The following is a 19,049-nucleotide window of genomic DNA, read 5'->3' as shown; positions in this document are numbered from 1 at the left end:
TTCACATGCTTATACAGTATGAGGTTTACTGCAGGCAGACCGGTCAGATTAAACAACTCACTACGCAAAACTTAACAAGCATACACGAAATAGCACTGCGAACATAAAGTAGTATTAATACTTGGAAGGTGGGGGGAAAACACTCTTTACCTTCCAGAAACCACAAGCGTTCCATCATCCAGCAAATATTCTTTCACGTTCTCTGGTAGAGGAAGTATAACACTGAAAAAATAAGATAATTCCTTTAATAATTTAGTATTAATATTACTTGTTAAAATAACGACAAGAAGAAAAATAATAATTTGTTTCTTAATAGAACATACCTCAGTAACAGTATGCTTTATTTTCTAACACTATGAAAAAAAACATTTCTCTTTCTTCCTTCTCATCCCTTTCCAAAAGCAATGCCCTTTTTCCTCCAGGGAAAGAGAAGAGAAACATACAAAACTTTAGATGAAAGGCACAAAAATGCTCCTCTCCTTCAAGGCTCTAAGAAACTCAGAGAAAAAGCGTGTGTGGCCAATGAGAAGGAGACAACGTGTTGCTCAAAGTCAACGTTTCCCTTCTGAGATCCAAACCAAAATTTGTCTGTACCAACCGAATGTTACAAAAATGCAGGACTATCACTAAACCTACCAAAAACATGCATGTGCTAAACACCAAAATCCAGAAAAGATTAAATGCTTCGATTACTAAAAGCCTGACGTCATCATATTTTGATCCACTAAAGCAACCTTCTTGAGCTTGACTTTCCTGAGAATCATAGAATGGTTTGGGTTGGAAGGGACCTCAAAGACCATCTAGTTCCAACTCCCCTGCCATGGGCAGGGAAACCCTCCACTACACCAGGTTGCCCAAAGCCTCATTCAACCTGGCCTTGAACACTGCCAGGGATGGGGCAGCCACAACTTCTCTGGGTAATCTGTTCCAGTGCCTCACCACGCTCACAGTGGAAAAATTTCTTCCTTATATCCAATCTAAATCTCCCCTCTTTCAGTTTGAATCCATTGCCCCTTGTCCTATCACTACACGCCCTTGTAAAAAGTCCCTCTCCAGCTTTCCTGTAGCCCCTTTAGGTACTGGAAGGCTGAGCTACCGGTAGTTCTCCTAACCACCTTGTGACCTGGTGCAGCGCCTCAGAAACTGCAGGGTTTGCTACAGCGTCCAGAAACACACAGCGACGAGGCCAGCCAGCTGGTTTGGGCATGTTCAGCCTCGGTTGCTTCGAGCGCCCAAGCGGGAAGCGCGGTGGCTGCGGACATGGGCGGGCGCTGGGTGCGGAGGCCCCCCGGGAGGGCAGGGGTGCCCGGCCGGCTCCCGAGGCCGCCCAAATCACCCCTCGGGGTGTAGGGACAACGCTCCAGCTTCATCGAGCCTTCCCCGCCTCCGTCCCAGCTCTGCCCCACACGGGTCCGCTGTGCCTCACCCCAATGCGAGCCCGTTTCCAGCCCAACCCAGCCCAGCCCCACACACTCCCCACCTCCACCCCCACACAGCTTCCCTGCGCCTCCCACACCCGCCTCTCCCAGCCCCTCGCCCGGCTCAGGCCTACACCCGGCCCAGCCCCACGCCGCCGGGGCCCGGCCATCCCCGGCCCCGCGCCGCGCCCCTCATCCCCGCACCTGCGGATGGTGACCGCGCGGAAGAGCGGGTACCACACGGAGAACTGGCAGTGCACCACCTGCTCCTTCTTCATCCTCTTCCCCAACGCGGCTACCGGCCCGCTGCTCCCCGCCGCTCCCGGAAGCTCCCGCTCCGCCCGGAACCTTCCCCGCCGCTCCGGGCGCCGCCCGACCCGCCATCGGCGGCGCACGCGGTGCGGCCCCGCCGGGCCCCGCCGCAGCGGCGCGCCCGGCCGCCGTCTCGCCCCACATCCGCCGCCGCCTCAGCGCAGGTCGGTGCGGGTCGCGGCCGGCTGCCCCCGACGCCATCTCACTGCACCGCGCCCGCGGGAGCGGCTCCCCTCCGCGGCCCGGCCGCTCTCCCGGCCTCGTACGTTCGCGTGGCCCGAGCGGGCGGCGTCAGGCGGTTCCGTGGAAAACGGGCGGCCGTGGGGAGCCGCGGGCGCTCTCCCGCCTGGCGGGCTGTGCTTTCTCGCTTCGCGTGTGCTCGTGTGAGATCGCATCTCCTCGGCGTTGTGACGGAGCTGTGCAGCGGCGGAGCTCCCTCTCTCTCCTCAGGCAGGGCTGCGGTTCGTTTTGTTTTGGGGAGAGCCAAGTAGTAACCGAGTAACGTGTTCTGCCATCATGTCCGTGCCTGCGTGTCCCCTGCGCCGAGGGCGGAATTGTTTCCATCCGGTGCTTCCCTTAAACGCTCTTGGATCTGCTGGTTAAGGGAGTGGAGCATCTCCCTTACGAGGAAAGGCTGAGGGAGCTGGGTCTCTTTAGCTTGAGAAGAGGAGACTGAGGGGGAACCTCATTAATGTTTATAAATATGGAAAGGGTGACTGTCATGAGGATGGAGCCAGGCTCTTCTCACTGGCATCCAATGATAGGACAAGGGGAAATGGATATAAGCTGGAACATAGGAGGTTCCGCTTAAACATGAGGAAGAACTTCTTCCCAGTAAGGGTACCAGAACACTGGAACAGGCTGCCCAGAGAGGTTGTGGAGTCTCCTTCTCTGAAGATGTTCCAAACCCGCCTGGATGCGCTTTTGTGTGATCTGATCTAGGTGGTCCTGCTCCGTCAGGGGGATTGGACTAGATGATCCTTTGAGGTCCCTTCCAATCCTTAACATTCTGTGATTCTGTGAGGCTGTCTCCCTAAGTGGTGTCTCACATCAGTTGTCTGGAAGGTTGATAACAATGTGGAGATGCTGCTGACCCTCTTCGGCTTACACAGGACAGTGTTTGTTGTCTGTTCTGCAGGGCCAGAACCAATTATTTTTGCGTATTTTATTTAGTGCTGAGTGGGTCATCTGTGGTGCTGAGTACCGTGACAAAAATGAAATGTTTTCCCTGCTTTTTCCTTCTTCCTCTCTTCTGTCAACATCTGCTAATTAATTGATTTTGTCGCTAGAATCGTATTGCTGAAATGCAAGTGCACTGACTGATGGTAACAAGTTTAGAGTGATTTAGGAGCTTTTGGTGAGGTTTATCTTCAGCACACGTATCTCAGCGTGCTGTTGGTTAAATCATGCATAAAGCACTGCCAGCGTCCCTTTTGCATGTTCTTTATAAGAAACGCTGTTATTTTTGTTTCATCTTGAGCTTGCCTTACGGCACCATTGCTGAGCTTTCATTAGATCTGGTTGCTGTCACCTGGAATACATAGTTTGGATCAGAGAATTCCTTTTGAAAAGTGATTTAGAAAAGCTAATCCATCTATCGTGACTTGGATGGGTTAGTGGAAAGCCCTGGTAGCTTGGCTACTCTCTAAGCCAATTCACAGGCTTCAGTTGGTTAACATTTTGACTCCTGGGAAGGATAATTTGGAAACTGTAGAATGGTTGGATGTGACTTGAAAGGATGCCACTCACTAAAGGAATAAGCAATGGGAATAAAGTTATACCTTTTAGAAATGATATGCCTTTTTCAGGTCTGAGTATAACCCCCACATGAAATAAATGGAACAAGTCGCATGCTTTGCCAGCAGTAGCCAGTAATACTAGCCACAAAAATCGTCAGAGAAGATAGAAGCAGGCCAAATGTATTTTTTTCCATAATTTATAGTTCAAGTGCTGTTGATTCATGCTAAGAAGGCTGATAAATGTGGATACTTTGACATAGTCTTAAGATTGCGCTGATAACTATTAAAAATTTACATTCCTAGAGTTCATGTGATCATAAATCAGGTAGTGAGGTTCCCAGGCTGCTGTGTGAGCTGTGTTGCATTTTTAACTCAAATGATGCAGTGGTAATTTTATGAGATGGAAAAACCTTCCTGTCTGAGGGCTGCTAGACAAGGCCTGTTCTGAAACCGAACTTTGTACTATTAACGTTCAGTTGCAGCTAATTTTGTTTGTGAACAAAAAATGTTGCCACCTTTGACAGTATGACTAATGTGAGACACCAGACTATCAGCCTTCATTTAAGCGAATGGTATTTCAGCTTTCTAACAGCAGAAGTTCTCACTTCTATGCAGTCAACTGAATTTGAAAAAAAAAAGTACTTTTTTTGGTGGGACTTTTTAAAGTGTCACTCATACATAGAGTTATTGCACCCACTTGTGGAGGAGATCAAAGCTACAGGAGCTGAGCTGGATGAGCCTTCCTCTGTCTTGTTTTCACCTATTTTAGATTTTAGTAATAATTCAAACCACTGAAAGTGTGTAATTTTTTGTTATTTTAAGTCGCAAGCCACCCTTGAATCTCTCTGCTGCAGAAGACGGCAAGCTGTGTTAAAAAGAACTTTTACCATGAGATGAGGTTCTAGTATGTATTTGTAACTGATACAGGCAAGTTTTAATACTGTTGTACAAACCATTACCAAAGCTGCTTGTGGGATTTAGGGTACAATTGTGGTAATCTATGTTCGAGAAAGATACACTGATACTTGCAAACTTATGTAGAAGGATTAGTATGATCAGTGGAACAGAATTTGCTGTGAGGGGACTACTGTCCCACACAACATCCTTGTTTCTAAACTGGAGAGACATGGATTTGATGGATGGACCACTCAGTGGGTAAGGAATTGGCTGGATGGTCGCACTCAAAGAGTTGTGGTCAACGGTTCAATGTCCACGTGGAGGCCAGTGACGAGTGGTGTTCCTCAGGGGTCAGTACTGGGGCCAGTGCTATTTAACATCTTTGTTGGAGACATGGACAGTGGGATCGAGTGCACCCTCAGCAAGTTCGCCGATGACACCAAGCTGTGTGGTGCCGTCGACACGCTGGAAGGGAGGGATGCCATCCAGAGGGACCTCGACAGGCTGGAGAGGTGGGCCCGTACCAACCTCATGAAGTTTAACCAGGCCAAATGCAAGGTCCTACATCTGGGTCGTGGCAATCCCAGGCATAAATACAGACTGGGTGGTGAATGGATCGACAGCAGCCCTGAGGAGAAGGACTTGGGAGTACTGGTGGACGAGAAGCTCAATATGAGCCGGCAATGTGCTCTTGCGGCCCAGAAGGCCAACCGCGTCCTGGGCTGCATCAAGAGGAGCGTGGCCAGCAGGTCGAGGGAGGTGATTCTCCCCCTCTACTCTGCCCTCGTGAGACCTCACTTGGAGTACTGCGTCCAGTTCTGGAGTCCCCAACATAAGAAGGACATGGACCAGTTGGAGAGGGTCCAGAGGAGGGCCACGAAGATGATAAGAGGGCTGGAGCACCTTTCCTATGAGGACAGGCTGAAAGAGTTGGGGCTGTTCAGCCTGGAGAAGAGGAGGCTCCGGGGTGACCTTATAGCGGTCTTCCAGTACCTCAAGGGGGCCTACAGGAAAGATGGGGAGAGGCTGTTCAGGAGGGCCAGTTATGATAGGACAAGGGGTAATGGTTTTAAAATAGAGGGAGGTAGGTTCAGGTTGGATATTAGGAAAAAATTTTTTACCATGAGAGTGGTAGAACACTGGAACAGGTTGCCCAGAGAGGTGGTGGATGCTCCATCCCTGGAGACGTTCAAGGCCAGGTTGGACAAGGCCCTGAGCAACCTGATCTAGTTGGAGATATCCCTGTTCCTTGCAGGGGGGTTGGACTAGATGACCTTTGAAGGTCCCTTCCAGCCCTAACCATTCTATGATTCTATGATTCTATGATTCTATGACACCAAGTTGTGTGGTGGTGTGGACACGCTGGAGGGAAGGGATGGCATCCAGAGGGACTTTGACAGGCTGGAGAGGTGGGCCTGTGAGAACCTCATGAAGTTCAACAAGGCCAAGTGCAAGGTCCTGCACGTGGGTCGGGGCAATCCCAAGCACAAGTACAGGCTGGGCAGAGAATGGATCAAGAGCAGCCCTGAGGAAAAGGACTTGGGAGTGCTGGTGGATGAGAAGCTCAACATGAGCTGGCAATGTGCGCTGGCAGCCCAGAAAGCAAATCGTATTCTGGGCTGCATCCAAAGCAGCGTGGCCAGCAGGTCGAGGGAGGTGATTCTGCCCCTCTACTCTACTCTTGTGAGACCCCACCTGGAATACTGTGTTCAGCTCTGGGGTCCCCAACACAAGAAGGACATGGAGCTGCTGGAGCAAATCCAGAGGAGGGCCACGAAGATGATCCGAGGGCTGGAGCACCTCTCCTATGAAGACAGGCTGAGAGAGTTGGGGCTGTTCAGCCTGGAGAAGAGAAGGCTCCGGGCTGATCTTATTGCAGCCTTCCAGTACTTAAAGGGGGCCTACAGGAAAGCTGGAGAGGGACTTTTGACAAGGGCATGTAGTGATAGGACAAGGGGCAATGGCTTTAAACTGAAAGAGGGGACGTTTAGGTTGGATATAAGGAAGAAATTCTTCACTGTGAGGGTGGTGAGGCAGTGGAACAGGTTGCCCAGAGAAGTTGTGGATGCACCATCCCTGGAAGTGTTCAGAGCCAGGTTGGATGAGGCTTTGGGCAACCTGGTGTAGTGGAGGCTTTCCCTGCCCATGTCAGGGGAGTTGGAACTGGATGATCTCTAAGGTCCCTTCCAGCCTAAACCGTTCTGTGATTTTCTGACTTACTCAGCCCAATTAAAAAAAAAAATAAAGTGTAACAAGGATATGGTTCACTATTCTCTTGATATATTGTCAATCAAAAAGGCTACAATTCTTTCCAAACATCGGATGTGAATTTGTTGTATTTGGATATGTGAGGTTTTTATGTTTTTAAAGCTGGATACTTCAGGCATTGCACACAGCCTCCTTTGACTGTTTCCTCAGAATAACGAGGAACCTCTTGCAACTGCTGTGCTGGGCTGTGCTTCTTTTGCATAAGTCTGGTGGAAAGCCTGATCTTGTCTTTTAGAGTCACAGCAAGAGACCATGGCCTTGGTCCAGCTACAGCTCTTAAATCTTAAGTGAAGAGAGTTAGAGACATTGCTGGCTGAAGAACAAATGGGCGACAGCTAACTGAACTGACGTGGCATAGAAATGGGAAGATCAGCAAGTTGGGTTCTCGAACAGTTTTCATCAAATAGTGTAAGTTAGATAGTAAATGTACATAGTTTTAAGATGGAGCTTCATTGCTTTAAGAAAGGATTGTATAACATGTTTTTGCAAGAATAGAATTGGATTTAATAAGTCAGGGTTCCTTTTCAGGATTTGTGTTACATGAAGACAGTTTGAACGATTGACCTCTGTAACCTATTTCATCCAACAGCACTGTCTTAAGGTAAAAGCCTGCCCTGTGTTCACGCTGAGGAAATGGAATTATGTACATTAGTTTTAATCCTGCTGATAACTAGAAATATTTTGTACTACCTGTTCCTCTTCACTACTTTGTGGAATTAAATGTAAATCTTATATGTGAGGAAGCTGGTGTTGCTGCGTGCTCTTAAATGTTTCACAAATGTGCAGTATATGTTGTCGTAAAAGGATAAGGATGAAGGAAAAAATGAAAGTGCTAAAACTGTGTACGGCAGAGAAGGTGATCGCTCACTCCTGGTGCTGTTCATTGCTAGAGGCCCCACAGAGCCTTACTGAACCCCAGCCGAAGTCAACGGAAAGGTTCCTGTCGACTTTATGGGAAGTTTATGACCATCAACACTAAGAATGATAGAGATCTTTAAGATTATCTTGTCTCTCCTTCTGTTTAAACTGGTTTGCTTTTTTGCACTGTCTTTTTGCTTATGATTCATGCTGGATTTCAGGACTTCAGTATTTCAGCATAGTGTCAGAGATGAGCTTCCTTGGAGTAAGAGTTTCTGTCCTGGAAGTGCCCCGTAGCTCCGCAGTGAGACAGGGAACTAACGGTGAATCTCTCCTGCATCGGGTTTTTCCGCTGCCTGGTGTGCCTGTGAGCTGGAATGGATTGAGAGCGCGGGTGGGCAGTGTTATCCTCCCGGGGAGCGCTAGGATGCGGGCCGAGGCGTGGAGCTGCAGGTGCAGAGCCTGGCTTTGGCGTGAGTTCAGCTGCCTTTTGTTGCGCGGTGCCAGCCCCATGGTGCTCGGTGAGGGACAGACGTGCTCCGCTCACGCCAACTCCACATGCCACCTGCGCTTGCAACACACGGGTGACTTTTTGACCTTGTTTTTCGAGGGAAGGATTGAGTCATTTACGTGTTTATTTGTGATGCGTGTGAGATGGAGGTAGATTCTCGTTCTGATTCTTTCTCAATAGCAGTTTTTAGCCCCGAAGTCCTCTGGGTATGAGGGTTTTTTCCACTTCCACAGCGGAGTGCGTAGTCCTCTCGTGGTAGTGCTGTGTTGGCAGAGCACCCAGAGCAGAACGAAACACTTTGACTGAAATGAAACAGTTTTGTCTCTGCGTGTGTCTGACCTTTGAATAGTTAAGGAGGGTGTCTCCAGCCAGCGTAGCTGCTCAGCTGCCGGTAGGACTGTTACAACGACGGAAGTCAGGGATTTGACCCAGGCTTCTACTTCTCTTTTGAATTATTTGCCTCTGAAACCATCAGGTGGAGCTGGAAATATGATTTGCACTTGTCATCGTGTGTCCCTAACTTTCCCTAACAAGTTTTATTTGTTAATTTAGAATGCAGAGATGAACCTTTTAACTTTACTCTGAAAGCAAATATTGACTTTGTTTCATAGTAATCTGGACTTTGCACAGGACGGGAAAAGCCTGACATTCCTGAAAATGGCAGCTGAGACATCCAAAGAAGTTCCAAAAACTGCTAGACAATTCGTCCTTAAAGAAGAGGTATCTCGTGCTTGGTTTTGACACGTTTTGTTGTTAAATAACCATTATTTGAGACTGATGAGAATGTTTGTGATTGCAGAGTGAGAAATGTTGTAGATGCTGTATGTTTGTCGAATCTGGTCAATAGACAAAACACTTCTTCCTGATGGTCAGGGAGTTTTAAAAGGTGGCATTTCTCTTTGTTGAAATAATCCTACAAATTATCAGTGGGGAGAGAGAAATCTGCAGTGTTGCATTATTTTAAGCTTTTTTTAATTTATTTATTTTGCAACTGTTTCTTATATTGTCTGTTGAGGCTGTTTCCAGTGTTCAGAAATAGTGCTGATACCTCTGAGAGACTAGGGAAATGTGTCCATCATGAAACTCAGCATTGTTTCCATCCCTTTAGGGTGAACCCCTAAGTGCTGCCTTAACAGTTAGGATTGTACCTTCTCTGATGCTTTCTGAAAGGTTTTGAATTTAGACAATTGCTGTTCTAAAGACATTAGTAAGGAGGTAGTAAGATTTTTAAAAAAAATATTATGTACCCATCTTCACAGAATCAGAAAATATGAGGTCCTGAGGAAGGAATTTGGAGGTACTTCTGGGTGCTTATTCGGAGCACTTTCACCCTAATTTAAACTGCCTATATTTGTTTCTGTTATCTTTGAAGTGAGTTCTTAAAAGTTAATGTTTGGTGTTAAAGGCAGGTTTGGCAACAGCCTCACACTGTTGTTAGAACACAAATGTAGTTTCTTTTATCCAGCATTCCGTCCTTGGAATGAACAGAGTGTTGTAATTTCTTTAAGTTTCAAGGTACAAAACTTTTTCAGGAAAGAAGATACTCGCATTGTTGGGATATATTTATGGCTTTTCCCCTTGCGTGGTGTTTTAATATGAATTATTTCTGAAGCATACAGAGTTTCGTTTTTGTAAGCTTTTTGGATTTTCTATTAAGATCTGTGGTTTTGCAGGTAACGTTTTCATTTTATCTGCTTTTTTATTTTTTCTTAAGGCCTCTTCCTTCTCCTTTGGAATATTGTAGTCTTTGGTGTGACTGGAAGTTTGTAATTAGATCTTACGTATTTTAGGCTCTTTAGCTTTTTCAGTCCTTTTGTGGGATTAATACAGGAGAGCGTTTACCGAGCCTCTGCCAGTGGCCCTTACATTGAAAGTGGTTCTGTAACTCTTCAGCAACGGTGTGGTCTGATGTTGGAATATCTTCTTTCATGAAAGCAGCAGCTGATCTTATTTCCTTCTTCCGGTTTCTGGGAAGCCGCGGTCAGGCTTTGTAAGCAAAAGGAGATGTTATTTGCCTAGCAATAGATAAAAGAATCAAATTAAATCGTTTTGAAACTGAGTATGGCAAGTGCAACACATCCTGCAAAGTGTCCTTAGGCCCTAAACAGGGGTTTTAGCAAAGCAGAAGTTTCTGAGGCAGCTTCCACAGTTTTCATTGTGCACCCAACAAGGCGGATGACAATAAACTTCTCTCTTTCTTCTAGGGAAACCTGGCAGCTTCCAGTTTTCTCACCCTGTAGGCTGTTAGCAGCAAGGGTTTCACCAAACTTTCCAGAATCGTGGAACACTTCCATTGTAAATATTTATGCTACATGTCCTACAGTTTTTTTAATTATTGTTCCGTGGCAGTAGAGGCCAAAAGCTGTACTTGAGAATATCTGATTAAAAACAAGCCACTTTGTTTGATGTTTGTATTGTACACATAAAACCTCCTTTCTTTTTCTTTGTTTTTTTTTTTTTTTTCTTTTGTCTGTTTGGAGCTCAGACAGGTCTAATTTCTTACAGACTAGGGATTTCTTTTTCCTCTAAGATTCCTGGGGCCAGCGATGTGGTTTTGGTTTGAGCCATTTTCCCCTTCCTGCGTAGCAAACGATAACTCAGTGACAGGGGTGCTGATCTACCAGTTCTGTTGAATGCTGCAGCAATATGGGACCACGATTAATAATCTAGTCCTTTATGTTCTTGGCAATGTTTAAAAAAATTCATTAACACAAAACATTTGGCTGTGTTTACTTAACTGGAGTATATTTTTTCCTCTCCTTGGACAACCAATGGAACATGATTTTCATCTGTTTCTCTTTTGGATCTTCCTGTACTCTAGTTCCACAGTGATTTAGGAGTGAATGCAAAGCTATTTAAAATATACCTGAATGCTTCCAAACAGAATTACCTCTTGTACTTGTAATGACTATAACATACTTCATCTTCTCCTTTCCTGCTGTTTTGGGGACCACAGTGCCATTAGAAAGCCCTTTTGAGAATACATAGCTCTCTTTTCCAATTCCTGTTACATGGGAAATATTATACTTTCCAAAATAAATGCCAAAACTCCTACATGTACAATACGTGTAGCCACATGTACAACCATAGGAGTGCTATTGTTATTTCAATTGCCTATCAAAATAATTGTTCTGAAGAACACATAGTAAGAATTACCTGAGTTCATCCAGCTCAGTTATAATTTACTGGACACCTGAATCATTTCTGATTTGCCTTCTGCCTCCAGCTGGTGCTGTGCTGTGCTTCTGTGCTGCGTCATATACTACATTTCATTTCTCTGTATTGTGTTTTCAGTTAGTGAATCGTTCACTTTTAAGTTCAAGATCTACGTGGCCACACAGGCCCTGTTTATTTCTCATCCTGCTCTAGAGGATTGTGGCCAGCCACATGAACGACCTCTCAGACTTCTTCCTTTGCTGCAATTTGATGTTGTGGGCTTTTTGCTCCGTTGCTGTCAGCAGTGTGTCTCATTAGATGATAGGAAGTGATTTGTTCATCTTACTGATTACTTCAGATTTCTGCAGTCAAACCTGTGGCCAACTTGATAGAAAATTCTGGAGACAAGCTTCTGGTCTGCCTACACCTTTAGCAAAGCTTAAAATACAAGTTGCATTAAAAGAAGTGAACTTCCAGGCTAGTACCTAGGGATTTTTCTCTTTTAAAGGAATTATGTAAAAGACTAAGAAACATCACAGGGCAAATAAACTCATTTAGTTCAGAAAAGACATTTTGTAATAATGTTAGTGCCAAGCACTCAATCAGCAGCTCTCAGAACTCCTGAAAGGGCAGGTTACAGAAAACAGTGGTCACACAAAGCCACAGTCTGACTGAGATCACGGCAAGAAAAGTTTCCAAATAGTTTGGTTTTCAGTCTTGCCTGCTTAGCTGTTAGCCCATCCTCTCTGATACGTGGGCACTTGTAATCACCAGTGCAGACCAGTGATCCTTTTTCAGCTGAAACATGACCCTTGCAAAATCCTTCTAGAAAGATAAGGACTTTCCAGTCCATACAATCCTACTGAATTCATTGAAACTTGGTTATAAAAGTCACATTAAGAAAAGTTACTAGGCTTGTTTTCTATTCCTATTCAAGAAGTTGGAGTAAATGTTTTTTTGTGTATTAGCTACAGAAATGTTGTTGCATGCTCCTGCATGTATTGTGATGCCGATATTATGTCTTCAAAAGAATCCAAAAATAGTTGTGTTGTTTCTCCCCTTACTCCCTAAATATCTTTGGGATTAGTCTTATAATATATTTAATAAATAATTCTTTATTTTAGGTAATAGTAGAAAGAAAATGGTTGAAGCTTGAAGAAACAACTTATACGGATCCCTTTGGTAAAACCAGGTAATTGCCTCTCTGGCCTTTTGGATCCCTATAACTTTCCCGATTGTATGGAGTAGCCCCAAGCTAGAGAGGATGAGCGTTACAAACCTGTTACTCAACACACGATGAGATCTGTTCATTGTGCAATTCCTTTGTAGTTCTGTACTGTTCAGAGAAAAAAATCTCAAATGTGCTAGCCTGTGGGGTCGAATTTGGCTCCTAAATCCTTTTGGGCACCTCGGACCCTGGTTTACCTGGCATTTCCCATTCCTTATAAAGATTCTATGCAGCAGCAAGTTCCAGCTGTGCAGCTAGACTGTGGTGATTAGAGAGTCTGTCCCATGTTTTTCTGATTCTTCATTAAGGGCTCCTTTTCCCTGCTGATGGTGCTGGATCTTGCGCACTATTGACAAGTTACTGCCCTCTCGTGTTACCACACCTGTGCAATTCTTTCGTATGCTTTGGGTTTGCTGTGGCTGTGTGGTGTTGTGGACACGCTGGAGGGAAGGGATGGCATGCAGAGGGACCTCGACAGGCTGGAGAGGTGGGCCTGTGAGAACCTCATGAAGTTCAACAAGGCCAAGTGCAAGGTCCTGCACGTGGGTCGGGGCAATCTCAAGCACAAGTACAGGCTGGGCAGAGAATGGATCGAGAGCAGCCCTGAGGAAAAGGACTTGGGAGTGCTGGTGGATGAGAAGCTCAACATGAGCCGGCAATGTGCGCTGGCAGCCCAGAAAGCAAATCGTATCCTGGGCTGTATCAAAAGAAGTGTGGCCAGCAGGTTGAGGGAAGTGATTCTGCCCCTCTGCTCTGCTCTTGTGAGACCCCACTTGGAATACTGTGTTCAGCTCTGGAGTCCCCAACACAAGAAGGACATGGAGCTGCTGGAGCGAGTCCAGAGGAGGGCCACGAAGATGATCCGAGGGCTGGAGCACCTCTGCTGTGAAGACAGGCTGAGAGAGTTGGGGCTGTTCAGCCTGGAGAAGAGAAGGCTCCGGGCTGATCTTATAGCAGCCTTCCAGTACTTAAAGGGCACCTACAGGAAAGCTGGAGAGGGACTTTTTCGAAGGGTGTGTAGTGATAGGACAAGGGGCAATGGCTTTAAACTGAAAGAGGGCAGATTTAGATTGGATATAAGGAAGAAATTTTTCACTCTGAGTGTGGTGAGATACTGGACCAGGTTGCCAGAGAAGCTGTGGCTGCCCCATCCCTGGATGTTCAAGGCCAGTTGGATGAGGCTTTGGGCAACTTGGTGTAGTGGAGGGTTTCCCTGCCCATGGCAGGGGGGTTGTAACTAGATGATCTTTGAGGTCCCTTCCAACCCAAACCATTCTGTGATTCTGTGATAAATAGAATCATATGATTCTATGATTCTATTTATCTACATGTGACAACACAGCTTTACTTTCCCAGCCTTAATGTGTTACATTCCATACTGATTGCTTTCTCTAGTGCCTTCCAGTTCATCAGCAAAGTTTAAAAATATTTAAAAATAGCAAAGATTGGAGCTGCTTTGAAAGGATTTTTATTGCTAGTGTGTTTTTGGTTTTTACTCATACCGTTTTTAATTTGAGAGAGAAGCTTTGGTCTACCTTGCTTATGTGCTCCTCGTGTGTTCAAGTAACTGAGCTGGGAGTTCACAACAACTTACACTTAAACCTTATCCAAAAGCAAGATAAAAGATAGCATGCACGTGGTCTTGTTACAAAATTGTCTTTCAAAATCTGACATGTTTTATATAAAAATTGCTTTATTTTGCACTTTTCCAGGATCACTTTTATAAGACTTGCCTGTTCTGTGACAATCGTTTATGTCTTTCCCTTATTTTAGTGATCTTAAACAATCATTAATTAACTATTTTCTCTCTCCCTCCATTAGGTAGGCAAAACAAAATTATACTGCAGGCATTTTATAGTGCCAGTATATGACAGGGCCCACCTAAGGCCAGCTGCTTTCTTGTGGGGCCTCACTCCGTGATGGTGTGTTTTGCTTTTAAATTACAGTAGCAAGGGGAGAAGACGACTTAGGTATTCATTTGTTCTTTTCTCTGTTTTAAACAGAACTTGGGAAACGGTGAAGCGTACTGGCAACAAAAAGGGCATTTCAGCTGATGGTAAGACATTGGTGATTTTTTTTTTGTTTACATTTTTTCCTGTGAAAGTTCTCCTGATAAACTCACAGTGCAGGGCAGAGCTGATCTGTTTCTGACTGAATGAGGATGCAGAACAAATAGCTCAGCAGAGCTCGCTGTACCCCCGAGCCGGTGAGCACTAATGAAATGCTAACTTTCAGTGCTTAAGAATCAGAACCTTCCTGGCAGGCAGGAGTGTTTTCCCAAGGTCATCCTATTCACTTTAGAACACTGGAGCAATTTCAAAGACATGATGGGTGCCCTGGTACAGATTAGCTCACAGACTGATGAATTGGCTCTGCTGTTAGGGCCTAGGGATGCAGTTCTCCTTGGGCAAAAGAGGGACATGATTAAGCTGTGAAAGGAGTGTAGGAGGAGGTTCCATACAATGGCTTCCAAGCAGCCTCTGCAGGCAAGAGAGCCCTTCTGTTAGATATTGGTGGGCTAAGGCTCCATCTTGCTTGGTACGTGTGCTGGGGTAAAGATCCCGTTCTGGGCTTTTATCTCCTCCCATGCATGATAAAAGGAGCTTAAATTCATCCTTCAGGATTCTGGAGCAGGCACCTGAACATTTAATGCTCAGAGTACTTGGGTTCCTTTCCAGATCTAGCACTAAATACGTACTCTCTGCTGTACTCACATTCTACATACTCGTGTCTCCCATGGCTATTTGTAGGTGTAGCAGTGATAGCGGTACTACAGAGAACTCTCCACTACGACTGCATTGTCCTAGTGAAACAGTTCAGGCCGCCAGTTAACGGCTACTGCTTGGAATTTCCTGCAGGTAAGTGACTGAAACATTCAGATGAGTCACATAAAGCTGACTCCAAGGTGTGCTTGGAGTGTCAATCTTAATGAAGTCACTCTAACCAGAAAACCATGGTGACATCCTGTAGCTCAGTGTGCTCTTCAAAAATGGGAGTATTTGATAATGAGGAATGCAAGATAAACATCGTTCATTTTACCAGATTGGAGGTATTTTGCATAGTAGCCCATGAGTAGAATATGGCATTTCCCTCCACTCCTCCTTTATGTAAGAGCTGAAGCATTTGGCTTTTTTTCACTCCTGAGAACATTAAAGCTGTTTCCTGAGAAGGTAACATGCTCCTGCAGATAATCAGTTGAAGACGTGGGCAGCAGCATGATGGATTCTGGAACTGGAATCCTTCCTAACGCCTCAGTTTATCCCTCTGTAAAAATAGGATAGTGAGGATGTTTCTCCTCTTCTGTAAAGCTGGATTAGATGTCAGGATGGGTCTTGGGGGTAAGTGCTAACTTTTAAATTTTTCATATGTGTTATTTATCTCACAGGCCTCATTGAGGAAAATGAGACAGCAGAACACGCTGCCTTGCGAGAGCTGGAGGAAGAAACTGGGTACAAGGGGGAAGTTGTTGAATGTACTCCAGGTCTTTGCCTTTTTTTTATTTGTCCAAAGCTAATTCTGTCTTTGATGGGTTCTAAACGTCTAAAATGCTCTAAGCCAAGCGAAAAATCCATGCAGAAAAATCTCCGCAGATTAGCAGAGAGCAGTAGTACCCCGTGGCTGTACCAAGGAGACTTTGGTCCTTGACGAGCCAGTGGCTGAACTCCCGTTAAACATACGGGACTAAAGTAACAGTTTGGTGTCTATAAGGGAAAACTTTGCTGTCAAGATCCTTTACACAAACCCCAATTATTCAAGCTGCGATTTGGCATTTTAGTCTAAAGGTCTAAATTGCTGGACTTAATGCAAACAACATCCATAAGAACAACTTAGGGAGAAAACAATCACTGCGTGGTGCAGTCTGAGCGGAGGTCACCCTTATGCCAGCTGCGGAGAGGGGACAGTACTCAGGTTCTCCAACCAGAAAGAAGGAAGGAGAGAATAATTGGTGTAAATCCATGGATCCTTTGGAATGCGATTGTTCCCAATCTGATGCTTCGCACATAAAGCAAAATGAAGGCAAAATGAGGATCATAAATAAAACTGGAGAAGGTAGGTAGAAAGGTGAGGCAAGTTTCACATGATTTCAAGCAAATGCCATTACAGTTACAACTTGGGTACAGCTGAGCTGGGCACTGAGCGAGATGGAGAGAGGTGACAGCAAAATGAGACTTTCATAGGCTGAGGAAGTCTATGATGGAATTACAATTTTTAGAGTTTAATCTTCAGACTACGGAATGGAAAGTGAACCTAGCTGCTGAAAGCAAGTTTTACAAGTAATCTGTAAAAGAGCTGAGAGTTACAGAAGCATTACTTTTAAGAACATATGAAAACAAACTCTTTACAACTCTTCCAGCGTGAACGTCTGCCAAACATATGTCCTCCTGTGGTATCAGATATATTTCTGTGAGTTTTTGTTAAAACATCAAGGTCCCTGACTTCTGCTTTTGAAAAATTAACCTCCTCCTGTGCTTGTTGGCAGCTCTCTACTTGGACCCAGGTTTGTCAAACAGCACAACGCACATTGTGAGCGTCACCATTAACGGAGATGAGGCTGAGAATACAAGACCTAAGCAAAAACTTGGTGAGTTTTGTACCATTTATTTGAAAATTCTGAGAAGATAACAAAACAATGAGTTTAAAAGAACTGCCCCTACCACTGCAGCTCTTCTATCCCAGCTGATTTAGATGCTGTACGTCTGTCAAATCGTATCCCGCAGTCTAGATCAGCAGCGCTGTGTTTGCTTGCCGACTTCACTGGGCAGGCCTGGGTGTTGTCAGGTGTCGGCACACCCAGGATGAGAAATTTAGGTGCCAAACTCCAGTGAGGGCCACAAGCACTTGTGAACCCAGATATTCCTCTCAGTTGGTGGCTTGACCCTGGAAGTAACTCCTGATCAGTCAGCTATTGAAACGCTTTTTTTAGTTGAAAACCCTAGTGTATTTCAAAAATTTGTAACTTGCTTTTTTTTTTGTTTTTTTTTAATTGCAGATGATGGAGGTACGTTACGTAGCCATGCTCACAGTGGCAGTAAGGTCAAGTGTGGTCTTTGTATGGCAAGTTTTACTTAGAAAATGTCAGTTAAAACTGGTTTTTATTTGGGTTTGGTTAATCTCCTGACCCTAATCAAACATGCATGAGATTGGCTTTGGCCTAGACATGAAAATTCCTGTGGGGCATTATTGCATCAAGTATCTTCAAGTATTGCAATTACAGCACCAGTATCTCAGGAAGTACAAATTTCTGAAAGCACAACAGCTGTAGATCAAGCCCCGAAGACAACAAATTCAGATAGACGGGAAACATAAACCAACTCAAATTCATCAAGAACAAACCCTTTGTCTTTGTGCTGGTTTGATCTTCAGTCAAACATATCTGCAATCCATTACTGTACTAGGATAAGCCCAACCCAAGTCCACTTCAGCAGTATATTGTCCATTCTCAGAAGGGAGAAGGTCTCCTTTTAGAAGGATTCTTATCCTCCACAGCTGTCAGCTGCACTGTTTTTCCCAGCTTTTTCCCCATTTTTTTTTCTCACCAACCTGTTTTTTAATGACCCCAGTCACTGCCTTCCCCCCTTTAATCAGCCTTTTTGTGACATATGAAGCTTTTGGATGGTGATGAGCATTAAGCCAGTTTGTGTCCCCTTCCAAGTTGCAAGAAGCAGGGCACTGGGGTAGGCTTCCCCGACTGTTCGCTAAATTAGAGCTGTGTAACATTTTTTCCTTCTCTTCTAGAATTTGTGGAAGTTATTTCACTTCCAAAGAATGACCTACTGCAAAGAATTGATGGTAAGAGCTTTCCGGCCCTTTCAATGCGCTAACGTGAGCTTCAAGAAACCTTTAGCTTCTCTTCTCATAGCTCCTCGTGGCATTTCTCATCCTACAATATTGTATCTTAAACAAAAAGCTGTGAGAGACTTGGCCACGTAACAGAGTTAGTGATGGTATCAGGTGTTAGCGTTAAGAATTCATGTCTGGAACGCTATACGTAGTTTTAGTTAAGGTCTTAAAATTTATGTAGAGGAAAAGTTTTAACAGCATCTCATACTTTCCTTTTTTTTCTTCCCGCCCCTTCCAGAACTCGTAGCAGAACAACATATTGCAGTGGATGCCAGGGTGTATAGTTACGCACTGGCCCTGAAGCACGCAGCAGAAAAACCGCTCCAAGTTCCTTTTATGAAGTTCTAAAACAGACAATAAGAAATTGAGTTGAAAACTGCTCAATTCAGATGGCTTAGAAGTGTAACTCTTCCTGTAATAAAGGTCCTTTGCTTTACTTGTAGAGCAAAAAAACAAAGTGTTTGTAGGAATGATTCTGACATTTTTATCTGGAATTCTGTAACTGACAAAAAGCGTTTCTTCTGACCGCTCAGTCTACCAAACCTTGACACAATAATCGTAATAAAATGCTGTTTAATTTTCCACATGGCTCATTTCTCACTCTGTTCACCATCGCACTGATGTTTCAGTATAAGGAGGATTCTCCCGTAACTGTAGTGGTGGTGTAAGCCCCCTTGCTCACAAGGAGGAAGACAGCAGGAAGAGCGCGCTTCTCTCTTGCCCATGTGCGCCACGGCACCGTTATTTCTGCAACCGTAGGTGATTCTCTGCGGTAGGAGCAGCGCCAGCTGCACCGGGACACACACAGTGTGCCGGCTCCG

At 45.0% G+C, this 19,049-nt stretch overlaps 2 protein-coding genes across 4 annotated transcripts in view; one reads left to right on the top strand and one right to left on the bottom strand.

The window, feature by feature from the left end:
- CDC123 (cell division cycle 123) overlaps positions 1-1,752 on the bottom strand; it is a 36,713-nt gene extending 34,961 nt beyond the window's left edge. Inside the window, exons 1-2 of the mRNA XM_086610581.1 lie at positions 1,623-1,752; positions 151-222 (exon numbers count right to left, since the gene is read on the bottom strand). Coding sequence (XP_086466707.1) covers positions 151-222; positions 1,623-1,696 — 146 coding nt within the window. The 5' untranslated portion in view covers positions 1,697-1,752. The remainder of the gene's footprint in view (positions 1-150; positions 223-1,622) is intronic.
- A 114-nt stretch (positions 1,753-1,866) lies between these two features.
- On the top strand, positions 1,867-18,810 carry NUDT5 (nudix hydrolase 5). 3 transcript variants are annotated; one of them, XM_086609979.1, is made up of 9 exons: positions 1,867-1,894; positions 8,615-8,723; positions 12,284-12,351; positions 14,391-14,443; positions 15,138-15,245; positions 15,773-15,868; positions 16,868-16,969; positions 18,124-18,177; positions 18,467-18,810. In XM_086609979.1, the coding sequence occupies exons 2-9, from the start codon at positions 8,661-8,663 to the stop codon at positions 18,574-18,576; spliced, it is 654 nt and encodes a 217-aa protein (XP_086466105.1). In that variant the 5' UTR covers positions 1,867-1,894; positions 8,615-8,660; the 3' UTR covers positions 18,577-18,810. The 3 variants fall into 3 exon arrangements, with proteins under 3 accessions (XP_086466105.1, XP_009975975.1, XP_009975974.2); XM_009977673.2 differs by lacking the exon at positions 1,867-1,894 and adding an exon at positions 17,412-17,416 and having other exon boundaries at positions 8,486-8,723; positions 16,868-16,973; XM_009977672.2 differs by lacking the exons at positions 1,867-1,894; positions 18,124-18,177; positions 18,467-18,810 and adding an exon at positions 17,378-17,890 and having other exon boundaries at positions 8,486-8,723.
- The last annotated feature ends 239 nt before the right edge of the window (positions 18,811-19,049 follow it).

The sequence above is a fragment of the Tauraco erythrolophus genome, chromosome 4 (genome assembly GCF_009769465.1).
Source record: "Tauraco erythrolophus isolate bTauEry1 chromosome 4, bTauEry1.pri, whole genome shotgun sequence".
Classification (NCBI taxonomy): Eukaryota; Metazoa; Chordata; class Aves; order Musophagiformes; family Musophagidae; genus Tauraco; species Tauraco erythrolophus.
This window is presented reverse-complemented; position numbering and strand designations above follow the sequence as displayed.